The sequence below is a fragment of the Macadamia integrifolia genome, chromosome 10, assembly GCF_013358625.1.
Source record: "Macadamia integrifolia cultivar HAES 741 chromosome 10, SCU_Mint_v3, whole genome shotgun sequence".
NCBI lineage: Eukaryota > Viridiplantae > Streptophyta > Magnoliopsida > Proteales > Proteaceae > Macadamia > Macadamia integrifolia.
The window spans coordinates 23,364,142-23,384,023 of record NC_056566.1 but is presented as its reverse complement, the minus strand read 5'-3'; the positions used below and the strand labels follow the sequence as shown (position 1 = coordinate 23,384,023).

Below are 19,882 nucleotides of genomic sequence, written 5' to 3'. Positions count from 1 at the left end.
GTCAAGATTTTTCCATGAGGATGGTTTTGCAATGATTTTTTCTCAGTTTTGTGATTTCAACTGTGCTAGATACATAGAGTTATAATTGTTCTGATTTTACCTGTCCTGGTTGCAGGGAAAAGTTGGACGCTGGACACGGGCATATCACCTGAAGGTTCCACCCCCACCAATGCCTCCTCAGCCTCCTCGTGGAGGCCCACGTCAGAGATTCCTTCCAACTCCTCGTGGTGTTAATATGATTGTCTGGAGCCTGGATAACCGTTTTGTGCTTGCTGCCATCATGGGTGAGTCATTTATTGTTTGTTTGGTTGAGTTTGATATTGGTACAAATATAATGCTTTCATAATGAAATATTTCCTTGACATTTGAGTGACGGAAACCTAAAAAATGGTCAAGGTGTTTACAAGACTTCCTTTCCTTGAGATAAAAAAATGCTTTTGTAATTCTTTCAGGAACTATGATATTAGTTTAAATGGAGAGACCTGAATATCTGCAGCTACCATAGGATATGGTTACGCAACTTAATTTTGTAGAGCATCCTTGGAAAATAAATGTATGTTATCCATTTCTTGGTAGAACCGTAGAAAGAAAAATGGCGACCATTATTTCAGATTTATAGATGAAGAGTTTAGAACTGTGTTTATGGGAAGGCTGTTGTGAATTCTGAACTACATGGGTCTGAGGAGCTAGTCTTCAAGAAGCTTTATTTTATTTATTTTTATTCGTTGGATAGATTCTTGGAAGCCTTATTTTGTAGAAGATAAACAAAAATATAGGGCTTGCATCCTGGATTGGGGTGGTATTCCCAGTCCCTACTGGCCATATTTTCAGGGGTTGGGGTCTGTTGATTATTTTTCAAAGGAGAGTTGAAAGGGCACGGTTTCAAAAATTGGATCGAGGTTGGTGAAATCGCCTGGAATGGATCAGTATCGGTCTAGACAGATCCAAGTCTTGACCAATCCAATTTCGATCCACTGGTACAACTGAAGGGTAAAAAAGTAATATAAACCATTTGAAAAAAGCGAGTAAACCTGTCCTATCCAAGGCCAATTTTGACCAATTGGGATCTGTCTTGGTCGAGACGATCCTGATTCGATACCTGAGATTAGAAACCTTGGGACAGGGTGTGATACTTACTCGGTAACTCCCTCTCGGGGGTAAGTCTGAGTTGAATGTGGATGGCTCGTTAGGGAATCCTGGACCTTCAAGTATTTGAGGTATTTTTAACACTCAAAGAATTTTCTGGTCCTATTGGTGAGGATGACTCCATAAGAATTGATGGGGTTAAGGGTGGGAGTGGAGCAGTAAATCATTAGGGAGTTTTCTCATGCCATTATAGAGATATTCTGCGAATTATATTTGTTGCACGAGGGATCTTTCAGAAGAACTGTGGCTGTATGCTTATCATATCAGACCATCCTGCGCCTAGTATAATGATATAAATATCCTAGTTCTGCTTTTCAATCCAATGGAGATATGCAGAAGAGATACCGAGGCAGCTGATGGCTAGGCAAAATAAGGGGTTGTGCAGCCTGGATTAAATTTTGGAATGCTATCTTGTTTCATATATATATATATATATATATATATGGGGTGGGCGTTCTGGATTTGGGTTAGCTCTTTATGTTGCTGTTCTTTTTGAGGGACTTCCTGTTGTGGTACTTCTATTGTACTTTTATTGTCTTGTTTGTTAGTGATTCTAATGATAAGCCTGATTTATGTCTATTTGCCTTTGAATCAAGTTATTCTAAGCAAATGCATTTGGCGTTTTTGCTGAAGAATGGGCCCCATTAGTGGGACTACCGTTTTAAATATAGGTATGAACTTCTTGAATGGTCAAGCTGTTCAACAAGGTGGCTACAGGGTTAGCGTGGAAACAAATTCTAAACTCTATCTCAATGAATTTATGGGCTTTGAGGTTGAAATACGGGGGACATATAAGATTTTGGTTTGGCATTTGGTGAGGTGATGGTGGACTGCTATATACAGGCTGAGGATATGATTACATCAATTCCTAGGCTACAGTGACTTTTGACTGCAAATTGATGCTTTTGACCTCATTTCTCATTGATGTTTGGACCAGAAAGGGTTTATGTGAGAAAAAAAGTAAACTTCTTTTTAATCCTTCACTTTTTGCCTTGTGTTGAATGGCATGGAAGGAATTAGATCGTAGTATATTTGAGGATAAATACTGTCTGACTTGAACATGGCTGATTGACATAGAAGGTGATCAGTCGCCTTTGGACTCAACACCTCCCTTGCATATAGGTGGTGCCTAGGAGTCATCTTGGAGGCACCTTGACAACTATGGTAGTGCTTCTGGTCCATCGGCTTATTTTGGAATTACTTGCAAGTCACAACCTGTCCTGCTACTGCCATTGAAAAAAATATTTTTTACGCAAAGAATCAAGTTAGAACCAAGTGTTACAGCCTGCTCAAAATCCCTGATGGGCTTGTGAATGAGTTTGTGGGGAGGTGGAAGACCATGGATCTCATGTCTTTCAAGCTAAAAAGGAATTAGAATATATAGTTTTGTCGAAAGGTCAAAGACTAGTGGTCAGCCGGTGTTCAATACTTCCATATTTCAGGAGGGAGGGGAGTAAATACTTTTTATTTGAGTTTACATTTGATTTGTTGTTTTCTAAAGTTTTAGCTTTGTTTTGGTTTTTTTTTTGGGGGGGGGGTGTTATCCTTTTTGTAGGGGCTCGCCTTTGGACCATGCCAATTGTATAGCACCCTAAGTGTGCAGAATGCTTTTCTTGTGTGTGTGTGTGTGTTTTTTGCAATGCAATTAATGCTTATTACCTTCAAGAAAAAAAAGCCACAGATCTAATAAAAAGCCTTTTGCAAACATTTACTATACCATCAGTGACTCTTGCTAGGCAGGAGCAGGGCTCTACTGTTGTTGTATCCTAAGGTGATTTGGAAATTTGTCTCTTATCTCCAATTTTAACCTGTGATGTCATTTTCTTATTCCAGATTGCAGAATATGTGTTTGGAATGCTGCTGATGGTAGCCTGGTTCATTCTTTGACTGGTCATACTGAATCCGTAAGTGGTATAATCTTTTGTAACTCTGCTTTTATTCAAGTCAAATAAGAGGTTTTGTTAAAGAGTTTCAGATCTGTCAAAAAAGAGAAGGCCTGTCTATACAAAGAAGGTCGATAAGGGAATTCTACAAAGATCTGGGACGCAAAAAGCACTGCTTTTTTCTTACTGCTTTGTAAAATACAAATTTCACTTGGAGTAGATGACACAAAAACATAGAACCATGGACAGTTTTATAGTGTGTGTGTTTGTGTATTTATGTATAAGTATATATTTACATTGTGAGTTTCCATGGATATATCCATCTTTAGTTATATTAAATATACTCTGAGAAGCTGTCATATAACTGTCGATACCTAGCACCAAAATATCTTCATACCTTTATACATGGTTTAACGTATCTCCAATACTGATACGATACTCTGATACGTATCTTAAATTTAGCCGACTGATACTGATACTTTAATCCTTGCCTATCCATGGTATTTAGAGCCTATATATATATGTATATATGTATATATAAATAATATATTAACAAGAGAACCAAAGGAAACAAAGGGGAGGGGGGAGCAAAATGGAAGAGGGCAAACTCCAGGAGACAATAGTGTGCCTGTTCCTTGGGGAGTCCATAACAGGGCGATGGGGAAGCATGGATAGCTTAGAACTAATGTCAAAGAAGATGAAATTCCAAATGATATCCAAATATCTAGAGTTGGTAGTCCATCTTTGAAGGTTCCTCTCCATCCAAATGTGATTGATAGTGGTGCAGAACGCAAGTTTGCCGATAGAGTCACAAATAGAGCTACCTGCAAAAGTTATGTCAACCCAAATCCATTTTCTCCTAAGGGAAAAGATAAGCCTCCTGGAAGGACAATAAAAATGGAGGACACGCTTCCAGATGGAAGAAGCAAAAGGGCGGGAGAAGAAGAGATGATTAGCATCTTCAATACTATTCCAACAAAGGCATCAAACAGAAGGAACCTGGATGTGTCTGTAGATTAAGAAAGACTGGGTAGGAAGACCGTTGGAGAGAGCGACCAAGTAGTGAAAGAGTGGAGGGGAATGTGACCTTTGAACTAGACTATCTTATGCCACAGAACTAAGGGGCCTCTAGCTCTAACAAGATCCTAGGCAGAAGGGGAGCTGAACAGGCCAGTCGAAGAGAGGGACCAAAGGACTTAATCGACTCTTCCACGATGGGCCAGGAGGGATGGGGGGAAAGATCGGACCAGAGATCCGAGAGAGGGGTAGAAGAAGGGGGGAGGACACCAGGTGCCATTGGATAAGATGGAAGCAACATGGGAGTCTTTAGTGAGGCTAGAAGTGTAAATGGTTTCGGCAAAAACCAGGGATAGAAGGATGCCTACAGGATGCCAGGGGTCAAGCCAAAGAGAGGTAGAGTGACCATCTCCAACGGAGGAGGAGATGGCGCGAAGAGCAGAAGGTCTAGCGATGAGGATGTTATGCTAGACCCAAGAGGAAACAAGAGGGAAGGAAAGTCCAAATGGAGTCCTTGGGCAGGAGGTTAGAGTAAACCCAGGAAACCCAAACACTCTTTTGCTTAGAGGCCAACCTCCAAATGAGCTTGAGGATGCCCATTGAATTGACATGTTCTATGAAGTCCTAAACCTCCTTCCGCTTTTGGGAGGCAAATCGAAGACCATTGGATAGGATGAGAGAATTTAGAGGAATCTTTACTAGTGATGCAATTTCCAGAGGAAGGAACAAAGAAGCGATTCAGCCGCCTTGACTGGTGAAAATATTTAATATTTCCTACACATGGTAACTCACCAAGTCATTATTTTAAAAATAAGATGGACTTGGCTCATTCGATTTGGAATCGACCAATGGCTAATTCCGGCCAAGTCCAGCTGATTTCGAAACAATACCCGATTCTATTGGAAGACCGATCCCATACCTGATTCTAAGTTTTTCAACCTTGTGCCTACTACATCATTTGAAAGCATCCCTTGGGCATTCTATTATGACTAACTTGGAGGATATTTTTAATTTACCATTTTACGCTGCTGTTACCTTGGTTCCAGCCTCTCTCTCTCTTTTTCTGTTCCCTTTTTAAATGTTTTACATAGTTGCATAGTTAGTTTTGCAAGTTTGTACATTTTGGTCAATAATTCGACTTTGAGCAACTCTTCCCAGTTTCTCTAAAAATTAAGGTTTACCATGTGATGGTTTTGACATGATACCATTAATATGTGTATTGAAATTTATGCCTGTAACGCTAGTTGGGGAATGGTGATATTCCAATTGATTGTTTGTGCATTATGTGCCTACAAACTTTGATCAAGGTTTGGAATCTCGTCTCGTTTCGGTGGTTTCAGAACCACCGCAATACTGAGATCTTGGCGAGTTGGGTGTATTTTTTTTTTTGACTCAGTTGACTGTTTCAGTGATCAAACGCCATATTATGACCTGAAACTTGGTAGATAGCTTGTTTTAATTTTTTTTAATTATTAATCTATTTTCCATAGTTTTCAAAAAATAAAATAAATATTTACTGGATGAAAAAAAATTCACTCCGATAGAGTCGTAGATCAGCTATAATTGAGTTCCATCAAAGCTATATTTACCATAAAAAGATACAATTTATGTTGATGGAAAATGCATTTTTAAACCAAAAAAATATAAAAATATTTACCGACCGTGATATTGTCCTTTTAGTATTTCATGGGACATCTCGTCTCGGCCAAAAGTCTTCTTTTTGTTTTGAAGATCCAAGAATTTCCAGGGCCTGGGTAAGACTTTATAATGTTTTTTTAGTCCTTTAATGACAGAACAAAGAATTCTGTGTAGAATGGGATGAGCGGTCAGAAATAGTCGGGATATCTCAGCTGGTAGAGCAGAGGACTGAAAATCCTCATGTCACCAGTTCAAATCTGGTTCCTGGCACATGCTTAATTTCTAGAATCCCGGAATTACTGAGGTCTCGGCGAGATTTTAAATCATGACTTTGATCTTGTTTTTATTTTTTAGATCTGTTTTTTTATTTTTATTTTCCTGTTTCTCCTTGAACCTTGATGCATATATTCATATTATTTGGCACCTGTTGAGCAGAGTTCTTATAACATGATGTTGTCTGGTTGTCCATTTGCTGACATGTCAACTCCCTGGTTTCTTGCCCTCAAAAATTATCTTTTCTGTCCAGTTGTCACTCATCATGTGTAACCTTTACAGATATTGTTTTGCAATTCATGGGTCTGCTCAACTTTTGGATCTTTATGTCACTATCCACATATTTGTCCCTCTATAATTCATTCTAATCATTTTCCTTTTTATATTCTTGGTAGACTTATGTTTTGGATGTTCATCCTTTCAACCCTCGGATGGCTATGAGTGCTGGTTATGATGGGAAAACCATAGTGTGGGATGTGAGTTTTCTTGTTCTATAAGCTCCTTCCTATGTTCTATTAATTCTGTTGAGTACTCCTTAATTATGTTTTGCTATTTGTGTTTCTAGATATGGGAGGGGACACCCATACGCATATATGAAACTGGACGCTTCAAGTTGGTAGATGGGAAATTTTCTCCGTAAGTTCAACTTCTTAGGATTCAAGAGATTGACCACCTATATTTTTCCTTGCATTAAATGAATGTACAGTTTTATTTATTTATTGTTTTGATTGATTATGTACATTTTTCTTAGTTGATTTAGCTCCTCTCTCTGTCTTGTCATTTGTAGAAAGGGGAGAATTCGTTATGTCCTTATGGTATGTTGCATATTTGAAATTCTGCTTAGGATTAATCCAAAAAAAAAAAAAAAACCAACTCCTACTCACATTATTAAAATGATGCCTCTTGCATGATCCACAGCCATGGATCATTTTAATTTTAGTTCTGTCTCGCTTTCTTGTTTTCTTTGAACACTTAAGCATGGAATTTGTCGTTGATTAAAGGCTTACTGATGAAGATTTTTTCGGGAAAAAGAGGCAGCATAAAAAGAACATTGCCTACATGTTCCTCCAGATTTTTTAACAGTTTCATCTCTTGAGTCCTACTTCTGGGACATGATAATCTGAATTGTGCCTCTACTAGTGGCTTTGTAGCGTTTCTAGTTTCAGCTAGTATCTTGGCTCATTAGTTGGTTATTTATTGCATTTATTTAATGCACTTGTAATGGCAGCATCATTCATTCTGCCATCCATATAGGTTCATTTTTTGTGTTCTGTTGCCGAACAACCAGCAGAGGGAGGACCTTGGTGCAATGGTAAGGTTGCTCCATTGCGACATAGTGGTTGATGGTTTGAGTCAGGAAACAGTCTCTCCACGAAGCGGGGTTTAGGCTGCATACATTATGTGTTGGTGTATGATGTCTTGTATTCCGTCGCAGTTTAATCCAGGGAGTACTGGTGCAGCACCTAGACAGGCAGGACGACGGTCCCGCTGGCCGGCTAGCGGGCCGTGGGGGTTGCAAGGGGGGGCAGGAGGCCCCCCTGCATTGCAGGGGGTGTAAGGGGGTGCAGCCCCCCGCTCGAATTTTTTATTTGAGGGCAATTGTGTACTTTCTGGATTAGGGTTTTTTTGCTATATATTTGTAGCGAGGGTTTCTTTCTCTGTAATGCAAGCAATACTGAGATGTGTGGGGACGAGCGTTGTAACCCTATTCTCCATTGATAGTGAAGCAGGATCTCATCTCACCGGGGATGTAGGCAACCTTGCCGAACCTCGTAAAATCCGTGTGCATTGTTTGTTTTGTTTTTCCATTATCTTCTGCATCGTTTTAGGGTTGCGTTTCTACATTATGACCCTCCCCAAACCCTGCTGTGGAAGGAGCCTTGTGCACTGGGTATGCCCATTTTTTGCTGGACAACCAGCAAGGTTTTATTGATGGAGTTTGATTAATTGGTGGATTGTGGTTTTTATCTGTAGTTGTTTAACATTTTGTAGGATATTTTTTTTAATGTCTTTACAAAAAAGGGCTTTAAATCAATTAATTTTTTTGTACAGTTAGATCGGGATTATGGCTATAGGCTCTCTTCTCTCAGCTGTGTATCCACAATGCTAGAAACTTAAGTTCCTTCTAACCTATTTGGATTCCTAGAGTTCATCTTCGTTCTACCACCCTCTTTTTAATCTGTTGGCCATCTCATACTGTCCTACAGTGAGTCAGTGACCCATCACTACTCAAACTCTATCAATGCAAGCATTCAAGAAATTAAAAGGCAAGCCTTACCCATCCCTAGCACAATTATTGTAAGTTAATTCCAAGAACAGCACTAAAACAAAAACTCATCATTGCAGAGTCTAAAGAAATCAGTTCTATTATCCATACCTAAAGAAATCAGTTCTTTGATCCGTACACCCTACCAAATGTGGGCCACACTAGTATGTACACTAGTATGTTATGTTTTTATTGCTGTCAACACACTGAATCAACAGAGAAAGAGGAGCTGTGGTGAGCGTATAGAGCAACAGAAGCAAGGTTGGAAGCCTGGAGCTTTTGCAGTGTAAGCTCATGTACAGTTGTCAGTGGCAGTTGGTATTGATAGTTGGACAACTGAGTTTTACTGTGAGCTAACATGGTGAGTCACTGAGTTGTGTGGATGAGCTGGCATGGTGAGGTGGCCAGAGCTTAGAGTGGAGGCTTGGTGAGGTTGCCAGAGCTTAGAGTGGAGGCAAGGTGAAATAGCCTGGACAGTGAAGGTAACACAGTTGTTCAGAACACACTGTTTTTGCACATACAGTGGCTTTAAGCCTATTTTCCGACATCTTGCACTCTACCTGGGTTGAAGGTCAAAACTAAAAGGCTTTTAGCCTTATGAGTAAGCTTTACGATAGCAGCTCAGCCAGTTACCCAATGATGTAGGTAACCCATTTAACAAATCTCCTTTGTATTGTATTTCACTGTAGGCTAGGTGCTTGATAATTCTCCTAAGTGAATACTTGTAGTGTATGGGGTGCGATTTGTAGTTATGAGCTTGTAATTGGCCCATTCAGTATAAGCCCATTGTTTCTATATTTTGGACCTATCAAGTGGGTGCTTGACAGAGAGGGTTGGTGCTCCTGGGTAGTGGGTGCTACTTAAATTGGGGGTCGGTGCTTTCAGGATTGGGTACTTCCAAATTGAAGTGTATTGTGCATTATACCAGAGGTAGGATTTGGGTTTTAGCCCAAGCTACCGTTTGCACCATGGATGTAGGCACATTGCCGAACCACGTAAGCCTTGTCTTGTGGTATGTGCTATTGTGGGTTATGTGTGCTTTTATGGTTGTATGAATGTGCATATCTATGAAGTGCTCTGCAAGGTTGAATGAATGGTTGTGAATACTTGGTAGACCTGGCCATATGGTTGTGAGTGCATATGATTGTGAGGTATGTGCAGGTGAATGGGTTCTCCGATGTGGGTACATGCTTTGACAGCTTGTGATACCAACAAGTTAGTTGGCGAAACGAACGGGTTGGAATTGGTTTTTGGAAACAATTGATTCACCCCACTCTCGGTTAGGGGTGTCAATTCTAGGCCCACACTGGCAGGCCTGATTCGGAAAACCCGAAACTAGCCAGACAAGTTCAACAAATGTGTCGGGCTCAACTCAAGCCCAGACTGAATAATATTTGGTCGTTCCCTATGCTGAAGTCCTACTCCTAGCCAACAGTCTCTCGACCGAGACCGACCGATTAATAGCCTGACTCAGCCCGACATGTTTAAAATCCATTCGGAGATAGATTTCTTATTAACCTGTTTAAGGCTCGTCTAAGGCCCTTTAGCCCTAAAGCCTGGTACTCGTCTGACCATTTATAAATGGGACCATGCCCTAGCCTATGAGGACCAATTACTTAAACCTGCCAATCATGATGCAAGGTCATAAAGTGGGGAAGACCAATTAGGCCCGACCGATTGACACCCTTACTCTCGGTGGCCATCTTAGTTCAACACCAAATACCCTTTTGGACTCATTTTTCAAGTTTTGTCCAAATGTGATACCTCTGACCAAAATCTATGACTTCTTTTCCAAAGAGCAAAGTCTTAAAATCTTGAGCCTTTTACTTCATGGCCTGTTGCTTTAATTTGTCTGTCAAAAATCTTTCTTAACCTTTAAAATTAACCTAGGGTCAACTAAGTAGTGCCGGGGGTTTTTTTTTTCCCAGAGAAAGTAAAAGAGGTATGAATTTATCCTCTTTGCTTCCAATGATCTTTATTTACCAATCATAGGGTTATAGATCCTATACCTCTTTCCGGAAGTACTATTGCAAGGAGTTTGTGGATGATCGCAGTCCTAGGTTGACCCACAATGTTCTAGCTGGCATTGATGTTTGCAATGGGATTGTTGCATTCAACCTTGATCTGCTTGAAACTAGCTCAACTTTAGAGGGCTTAAATTGAACGTGCCCTAACCCATCACAATGCTAGGGTTGGGCCTGCCTGCTTCAACCCACATAACTTATGCTTGATTTGGAAAAGAATGGCCTAAGATCTGGTTGGGTTACCCTTTGGCTGGGCTTAGACTAGCCTCCAAACCTACACAAGTTGCTGCCTGCTTAGTTGAAATGACATTGTCTTCAGTTTGGCCACTGGGACTTCTCATTTCTTTCACAGTTTTAGATACTGCTTTGGAGTTTATTGCTGCAACTTTATTACTTTATGTTTTAACTTCTAAATCAGTCACCCTTCATGTTCCTGTCTTTGTTTTACCACAAAATATGCATGTCCCTGTTTCACTTTTGTGGTACTCAGGTTGTAGATTTGGCTTTTAGTGAGATGTGTTGCCCTTTGTATTGTAGGGATGGGACGTCCATCGTACTTTCAGATGATGTTGGGCAAATTTACATATTAAACACAGGCCAAGGGGAGTCACAAAAGGATGCCAAATATGATCAGGTACCAATAAAAAATTAATTTCACCTTTTCTGTTTTTTAATTAGCACATTCGGTTCCATGAAATCTTAGCTACAATGCTTATTTGTGTTTCTAGTTTCTACGAAACTTATTTGTATTTAATGTTTCCGACAGTTCTTCCTTGGGGATTATCGTCCCCTTATCCAAGACACCCATGGGAATTCTCTTGATCAGGTTGGTGGAGTTCTTTGTTTCATAATAGTTGCTGATATTGGTAGACTCATATGCCTGTGCTCCATATTAACACAGATGTTTGGTATATAAGTTTCTTAAAGTAGATGTCAAGGCTTATACATAATACTTCCCCAAAACTGCGAGCATAGTCGTTCTTGTTATGTATATTGTTACCTTAAATTGTCCGACTGGAGCTAAATCTTTTTTTTTTCAGTCAACATATATATTGCAAAGAAAGATATGCACCTCTTTAGTTTTTACAAGTGTTACATGGCTGCTTCTTAATGAGTTACATGTCTGTCAGCCACAAGCTGGATTCTGACCTCACAAATTGTTGGGTGACACTTCCATGTTTCCTTTTCTTCTTTGGGTTTTTTTGATGAAGATGTACATCCAGCAACTAGCATAAACTAAATTTTGTATTATCCTATAAAAAGTTTCAAGGTGAAATATAAGGTACATAGTAAATTACACAATGTACGAATTTATCAGTGCTTATTCTTAATGCTATTCTTGGACGAGTCCCTGAATATCTTGTTTGAATTAGAGTTCATAACACATTGACTTCCAGCTCATGTGTCCAGATTCTGGTACGTTGTAGCCCTGATTTACACTATTTTGATGATTTAATGTCAAAATATAAACTCCACTAACTGCGTACTCCAATGTGCTCTTAATTATTAGAAAAACACTCGCTACAGGGCCCTGTATGCGTTACAGGCCATACCAGGGGATTTGTGAAGCATTCAAACCTGTTTCCTATTTAATTCATGCTCTCGTTTTGCACTGCTAATTTCTTAGGAGGCTACAAGGTAACATGGCCCCTGTTAAAATGGCTAAAATGACCTTAATGAGTAATCTGATATAAATTTATGAACGGGAAATATCTGGTCTTGAACAGGGAGCTAAGTTTCTTGAATAGGGCTGCAAGAGAGACATAAAAAAAAAAGAAGATTTTTTTAAGCTTTGTAATATGTGGACGGACAGTCGAGAGAAATTGGATTCTCTTGGGGTTCTGAAGGCCGGCTAAGTTTTTTCTGTTAGGGGATTTGTACTGGTTAAATAGCCATTGGTTTTGATTATGTCTTTGCGTTCAAACATTGATGAATGCTTAAATATAAAGGTTTTAGATGACTGAATTGATTTGATTGTAAGAGTGAATGCTAAAATGTAAAGGTGTTGGATGACTGCCTTAAGTGATCATAAGGCTGGAAAAGGATGGAACTGTGGATGATAGTGCGATAAATGAAGAACAGAAGTCATGTCTTTTGCTGGGAAATCCTGTTGTAGCACTGGGTAAATTAGCTTTTGGTGCTGCTATCTCCCACATCTGGATTGAGCGCAATCTTAGAAGATGGACTTTTAAAGCTAGATCCTTTCGGCAGATCTGGAACTCTATTCTCTTTGAAGTAAATTGATGGAGGGCCTTAGGGAAGAGAGGGAAATTCAGAATAGCATGGGGGGAAGGGGAAGCACACATTCTCACAAAGTACAAATTGTAACCAATTCTCATTCAAATTACTTTATTTGTAACCAATTCTCATTTAAATTACTTCATTCTATCCAACATTGGATATGTGCAAGTATTTAAATAGAAGATAACAACTCTTACTTAGACTCTAAAACTGAAATAGACTCCTATTTCTCTATCTCCTATGTATCCTATCCTAACCAAAACAAACATGGTAAAATAAAAGACATTATTAAACTAAACTCCTACCAACCCTTGTTGGACCAAAAACCTAGGCTGGACCGGTTCTTCTTGGCTCTTGGCTTCCAAAGTCGGTCATGTTGGTCCAACCAGGTAAATGTAGCCTTATCTGCATCAACTCTCCTCTAAAAAGAATTCGACTTCGTTGAGTTTGGATGAGGTCCAAGAATGCTGTCAGAATTGATGCGCTTGAGGAGAAAAGTACCAGCTGTCCTCTTGAGTTTGATAGGGGGAAGATCCTTTGTTGGAAGAAAATTCATCTCAAGGCCACCATGCTGAAAAGAGTATGTATTTTCATATCCACAGTGCTTGGCTTTCTTGTCGAACAACCATGGGTGCTCCAGAAGAATGTGATAGACTTTCAAAGGGAGAACATCACATTGCACTTGATCAATCAGTCCACCAATGGAATACGTGAGCAAACACCATTCATTAATTTTCAGATTATTGTTGTTCACCCACCCAACCTTGTAAGGATTCGGATGGGGCTCTGTTTTCAGACCCAACTTGCAAACATCATCTTCAGCAACAACGTTGGTGCAACTGTCGGGGTCAATCGTCATATTACACGAGCTATTATTGCATTGCACCTTGGTCTGGAAGATACTATTACAGCACCAATCATCCTTTTTTTTTCATATAACAGTTGAGGCTCACCATCGCTTTCACCATCATTAGTTTCATTAGGCTCACGCTCACAGTCAGCCTCTAGATTTACTGTTCCTATTTTCGGTTGCTCTTTTGGTGCATAAGGTATAAAATTGTCCTTGTCAATGTACGCTAATAGCCGGTTAGGACATTGATTAGATTGATGCCCGTGCCCCTTGCATGTGAAACATTGAATGGCCTCCTTTGGAAATACTGAGTTCTTGTCATAACCACGCTGAGGTGGGGAGTATGGACGATTAGTCCGTGAAGATGACATGTCTGAATCACGTCGAGGTGGAGAATTCGGCCGGCTAGGTCGTGAAGATGCCATAGATGAAGCACTAGCCAGTGGTCTGTTGATTGAATTTTCCTGTGGACATGACAGTGGCTGAATAGAACTAGGACCCCTAGGAAAAGTATCTGCAAATGACCTCCGATTGTCTGGGCGTTTCAGAGTTTTCTCAACCTGATATGCTACTTGTACGACATCTTTCATTGTGGGCAGTCAACTAGATCCAAGGGCAGCACTAAGTTGAGGGTGCAAACCATTGCGGAATTGTCACTAATACTTCTTCATTCCACTCAAAATCAAAATGAGTGGCCAAATAATAAAATCTAGCAACATATTCTTTAACGGTCAAATTCTCCTATTTCAACTGTGCAAACCTGAGATGAATGCGTTGTAATCAGAAGGCAAGAATCTCTGGTTCATGACTTTAAGCATTTCTGCCCAAGTAGTGACAAAACCAATGCCTTGGGTTCGGTTTTGTTAGTGTTGTTGTTGCTTGACCCACCAAACTCGACCGTGCCTTTCAGTTTAGCCTATGCAAATAAGATCTTTCAGGCCTCAGTCAACCTGTACCATTTGAAGAATGTCTAGTTGTGAATCCAGTCAAGGTACAATTCTGGATTGTTATCTCCATAAAAGTCAAGGACATCCAATTTTGCTGCTCTTTCTGCTCCATCATCATATCTGCCAATTCCATATGGTGGTGGAGGTGGTGGTGGTGGTGGTAGTGGTAGTGATGGATCTTGTGGAGTAGTGTTAGAAGAATCCCTTGATTGAATGAGACTTTTTTCTTTATCTACTGCCACCAATCGTTCAATAGAAACTTGCATAGATTCCATCATTGACTTAAGGGAAGTGAACGGTTGTGAGAGCATCAATTTTTGCATCAGTTTTTCCCTTATAGGAGTTCAGATGTTGAATAGCTTCACTATTAGCTACCATGGTGGAGATAAGCAAGATTACACTCAAATATGATGGCAAAATAGTAAATAAAGGAGGTTTAAGGAACAATGGCAGAATGATAAATAACTCCTTTTATTTATTTATTTATTTTTTTTCAGTGTATGGCAGAATTGTAAATATCTGAAGTTCAATTTAAACCCAAAGGGATAATATCACGTATGCTCTTAAGGGTATACTTGGAAGTGATTAAAAAAATAGGAAAAAAAGGGATAATGGAGGAAGGGAGGGGTATTTCAGGAAATAAAAAGATAATAAAAGAAAGGAGATGACGGAGGGATCGTGCGGGTGGGTTTTACCGACAAAAGGGGACTTTCTTCTCCTTCCTTGGAGATGGAAAACCAGCAGCAATCGTTTCTCAGCAGATTCTCCAGCGATGACTTCGATCCAGGTATAGTCCTCGGCTTCTCATCTTCTCAACTTCTCTTCTTCTTATTCTGCTGTGTCTTCTTTTTCATTTTTCTTCTCTGGTTCTGTTTTTCACCCTCTCGTCTCGTCTTCTTCTTCTATTCTCTATTTCTCGCTTTCTCTTCTATTTCTCTGTTTCTTGCTGCTTCTTCTCTTCTTCAACTTCTCTCTCTCTCTCTCTTTTTTTTTTTGGTTATGTCGAAACCGTCGATCAAAGGAAAAAGAAAAACAGAAGGCAGGGGGTTTCAGTAGGGTTGAAGGGATGGGGTGGGTGAGAGGTGGCGGTGGGTTTGCTTGAAGAAAAAAGAATGTCGATTTTATTTTTTTTATTTTTTTTTGGATTTCTGTTCTCAGTCTTGGCAAAAACGAGAACAAAAAATGGGAAGATGGGAAGGAAAGGAAGGGATGGAAGGAAGAACGGGAATGGGGATCCTTCGTCTTTGATACCAAGTTGATAGTGGGCCTTAGGGAAGAGAGGGAAATTCAGAATAGCAGGGGGAAGGGGAAGCACACGTCCTCATAAAGCACAAATTGTAATCAATTCTCATTCAAATTACTTCATTTTGTCCAACATTGGATATGTACAAGTATTTAAATAGAAAATAACAAGACTCCTACTTAGACTCTAAAACTGAAGCAAACTCCTATTTCTCTATCTCCTACATATCTTATAAAAAACAAACATGATAAAATACAAGACATATTATTAAACTAAACTACTACCAACCTTTGTTGGACCAAAAACCTGGGCTGGATCGGTTCTTCTTGGCTTTTGGCTTCCAAAGCCGGTCATGTTGGTCCAACCAGGTAAGTGCAGCCTTATTTGCATCATAAATCCAAGGTGTCTTGGTCTCCAGCATGGTGCATTGATTTCTCTAGAAATAGGTTTATTGTAAATTCATGATGTCTCTCCCCTTCTATCTTACAAGCCCATGCCTCCTACTCCCCCCATGTAAAGGATGAGTTTTGATTTGCTGTATTTGTTCTTTCTTCTCTTCTTTGGTAATGAATTTTTTATTCACCAAATTTTTTTTTCCCGAAAAACAGAAGACAAGTAGAATAGATGTAGGAATCTTCTTTGGGTTGAGAGAAATCCAACTCTCGATGAATTTCGCACCAACAACTTGACTGGGAAATAAGTCATAACTTTATTCAATATCCAAATGGTGTAGTTTTGTCCCCTTTACATAACTAACAGATACTTCGACATGCTCTTGAATGATGCGACAAAGTGATTACTTGATTAGTTTTCCCATTGTGGAGCCTACAGCCAAGGCTCCTCAAGCCTAGCCGTCCTTTGTTCTTTTTCAATATAAGCGTTAAGGAAATTATTAGCTAGTAGATGATTATATTAGTTTGTTAAGTGATTTTGAATTGGTAGGGTCAATGATGTCATTGCCTTCATATTTTTCTAGTCTCTATCCTATTGGTGGTAAAAAAAAACCTATGGGTGAGTCCCTAGAGAGGAGTTAGTGGGCTGCAGAAAGGAGTTAGAGAGAGGAGTCTTTTTCTTCTTCTAATTTACAACAAGCAAAAGAAAACCCAATTCTCAAGGAGAGGAGTCAGACGGTTGTAGAAAGGAGAGTGGGAGGCCCCATGAAACAACAATATGCCTGTTCCTTAGGGAATCAACAAAATAACAAGTGACCAAAGATAGCTTGCTCTGGCATCAAAAGTGATGGAGTCCCTAATCTGTTCGAAGGATCTAGAGTTAGAGGACTATCTCTTGAGATTTCGCTTCATCCAAATATGAATAATGGTGGAACCGAAGGCAAGCTTACTATCTACCACTACGTCGCAGACTGATGAATTGAATATGTCCTTTTCCAATTCGTCATTCTGTGACGTAGTGAGTAAGCAACGCATGTTGCCTTACATTAGCACTTATTTATGCCAAATATCTAAGTAATACTTAAGATATTATTCATAAATAAGCAAATACCCCCTATTTGAATCCCATAAAAATAGTTTAAAAATAAAATTCCAAGAGGATAAAAAGTCAACCCCCAAGTCCAAGAACAAAAACTGGATTTTTGGTTGTAGGAGCGATTTTAAACTTTCAAATGCTGGGGTTTTTTTCCCCTGAAATTTGAAAATTTAGTAAATCTCATCATGGTAAAACATTGCTAAAAACCAAAAGTGTAGTAAAATAATCTTTTGTTTTGATGTCCATAAAATTATTTTCATTCAGGCGATTCTAAACACTATTCGCGTACGTTAAAAAAAGTTTAACCAGAACATAAATTTGTCATTACAACTCAAATTTAAGTAATCTTAGACTTGTTAGAAAGCTGGTTTCGTGGTATACCTAAAACGAAAGGTCTCATATAAAAATAAAATCATTTGACCAGGCAAACTTATTATAGAACATGGGCATTTCTCTACGTGTTGATTTTTGATGACTTGATGTAACTTAATGTTGATTTTTTGTGATTTGATGTTGATTTTTTATGACTTGATGTGGCTTAATGTTGATTTTTGATGACTTGATGTAGCTTAATGTTAATTTTTTATGATACAAGGTGTTGTAGCATACTAAATAATGTTTGAAAAGAGGGACACTAAAAAATAACACTTGGTTGCCTTGTTCGCCTTAAAGGAGGCAACTTGCTGCCTAAGCGCTTAGGCAGCCCTCCAATGCCTTGGTTCGCCTTAGCGCCGTGGCAACTATGATATCCACCCAGATCCATTCCCTCTTAAATGGAAGGATCCTAAATTCCTATGACTTCTTGGTCAGCATTTGGCTGAGAACCCTTTCCAAACTGAATAGGAGAAGGGGCAAGCAAAGAAGTGGTGGGCCACATCTTCCAGACCATTCCAACATAGATAGTAGGATGGGGAGACGGGAAAAAGACAATTAATGAGAAACGATTGCATTGAAAGGCAGTTGGAGAGGGCCCATCAAATAGTGAAGCTGTGACGGGGGATGTGGCTGTTGAACCAAACTATACTGGGTGTTGTAGAACCAGATGGAGTCCCAAGACTGACACTGTTAATTACAAATTTTCTGTAATTTTGATAATAAAAATAATGACTTATAAGTATGAAATAAGTAACCTTTTCTCAAAACTATTACATCCCCAATTGACCCCAACAAGAAACGGTCCTTTTTATTTCAATGCATTGACACCACAAGCCAAAAATTGCCATCAAAGTTTGTAGCATATGGCTATTAACCTACTCGTCTTTGATTTCTTATCATTCTAGCCTCTTGGGTACATATTGTAAATGCAATAACATGTCAAACTATGAGAAGTTCATAATATCCATTACCTATTGACAAATTCTTGTCGCCATTTTCCTTATATTCAGAAATGTGAGTATGCCACGGGATATGGTAAGATGTCATGTCTGAGTGAAACATTACCGGAATAGGTCTGGTAAAATACTACGACTGTTTAAGTGAAAGCGTGAAATATATATATATATATATATACACACACACATAGGGCAGTGATAAGACTTCAGTAGGGCATTTTTCTCATTGTAGTGAGCTGTTGACACAGGTCCGGCTCTATTTTAGAGTTTCCAGCTAACATACTCTTAACCTGACATTGTGCGTCACTGAGTAAAAAAGTGGCCAGTTTATATTAAACTATAAATAGATTAAAGACTGGACAGAACTGTTTGTCCTGTGTCACTGATTCACAGGACCTATTGTACAGTCTGGTTGCTTCTTTTGGGACATGTAGTTGTAATGCAATTCCCTGAAGATTAATGTCTTGTATGAACAGTGGGAAATTATCCGCTGCTCATAGCAAGTATTCACTAGTGCATGACATATCCATGAACAACTCTTAGAGTGCAATTGAATTTATGTTTCAGGTCCAATGTCACTTAGATACTGGGTGTTCAAATGCTGGATACTTCAGTTTGAATTACAGATGTTGGTCTTTTTTCTAATTGAGATCAGTGACATATCTTAAACCGCAAGGGGGGTTGGTCCATTGGTGATTCATAGTGGGTAAAGTGCCTCAGGAAGCATATTACCAGGGTTCGAATCCCGTTGGCACCACCCTTGTTTCTTCCTTGGGGCTTCCACCCTCTTTGGAGTGGAAACGGCTTGTGGGGGTCCGTGGACTATTCCAACTCCAAAGGATGTGGGAACACTATTCGTTGTTATAAAAAAAAAAAAAAAAAGGGGCAGATCTTTGTAATTTTTGAGTTATTTCATATTTTTCAGTATTTTTATATCGTTAAAATTGAAATTCCTGGCTAAATTTGATGCAGGAGACTCAACTTGCTCCTTATCGGAGGAATATGCAGGATCTCCTCTGCGATTCAAGTATGCAAATGACTCTTTTCAACAGCTCAGTTAGCATTTGTCCTTATGATATTTAATGTGATATGTGACATTTCTGATGTGTTGGTTGTTACTGGGTCATGCCAGGCATGATTCCTTATCCAGAACCTTATCAGAATATGTACCAGCAACGGCGACTAGGTGCTTTTGGTTTGGAGTGGCGTCCTCCTTCTGTAAAATATGCTGTTGGAGCAGATATCAGCCTTGGACTCCAAAATTACCAAATGCTGCCATTGGCAGACTTGGATAGAATGATTGATCCATTACCAGAGTTCTTAGATGCCATGGATTGGGAGCCAGAAAATGAAGTCCAAAGTGATGATACTGATTCGGAATACAATGTTGCTGAGGAGTATTCAAGTGAAGGGGAGCAGGGAAGCTTTGGTGCCAGCTCTTCGACTGATCCAGAGTGCAGCGGAGAAGACAGTGAGGTTGAACTCAGCCACAAAGACAGCCTTCGCAGATCAAAAAGAAAAAAACACATAGAAGT

General features: G+C 39.4%; 1 protein-coding gene and 1 non-coding gene across 2 annotated transcripts in view; both read left to right on the top strand.

The window, feature by feature from the left end:
• Positions 1 to 19,882, top strand: part of LOC122092300 (bromodomain and WD repeat-containing protein 3-like) — a 46,016-nt gene that overhangs the window by 18,039 nt on the left and 8,095 nt on the right. The window contains exons 9-16 of the mRNA XM_042662621.1: positions 116 to 284; positions 2,980 to 3,050; positions 6,353 to 6,433; positions 6,523 to 6,593; positions 10,785 to 10,881; positions 11,014 to 11,073; positions 19,320 to 19,374; positions 19,480 to 19,880. Coding sequence (XP_042518555.1) covers positions 116 to 284; positions 2,980 to 3,050; positions 6,353 to 6,433; positions 6,523 to 6,593; positions 10,785 to 10,881; positions 11,014 to 11,073; positions 19,320 to 19,374; positions 19,480 to 19,880 — 1,005 coding nt within the window. The remainder of the gene's footprint in view (positions 1 to 115; positions 285 to 2,979; positions 3,051 to 6,352; positions 6,434 to 6,522; positions 6,594 to 10,784; positions 10,882 to 11,013; positions 11,074 to 19,319; positions 19,375 to 19,479; positions 19,881 to 19,882) is intronic.
• TRNAF-GAA lies at positions 5,882 to 5,954 on the top strand. Its single transcript has one exon. It is a non-coding gene; the product is annotated as a tRNA-Phe (tRNA).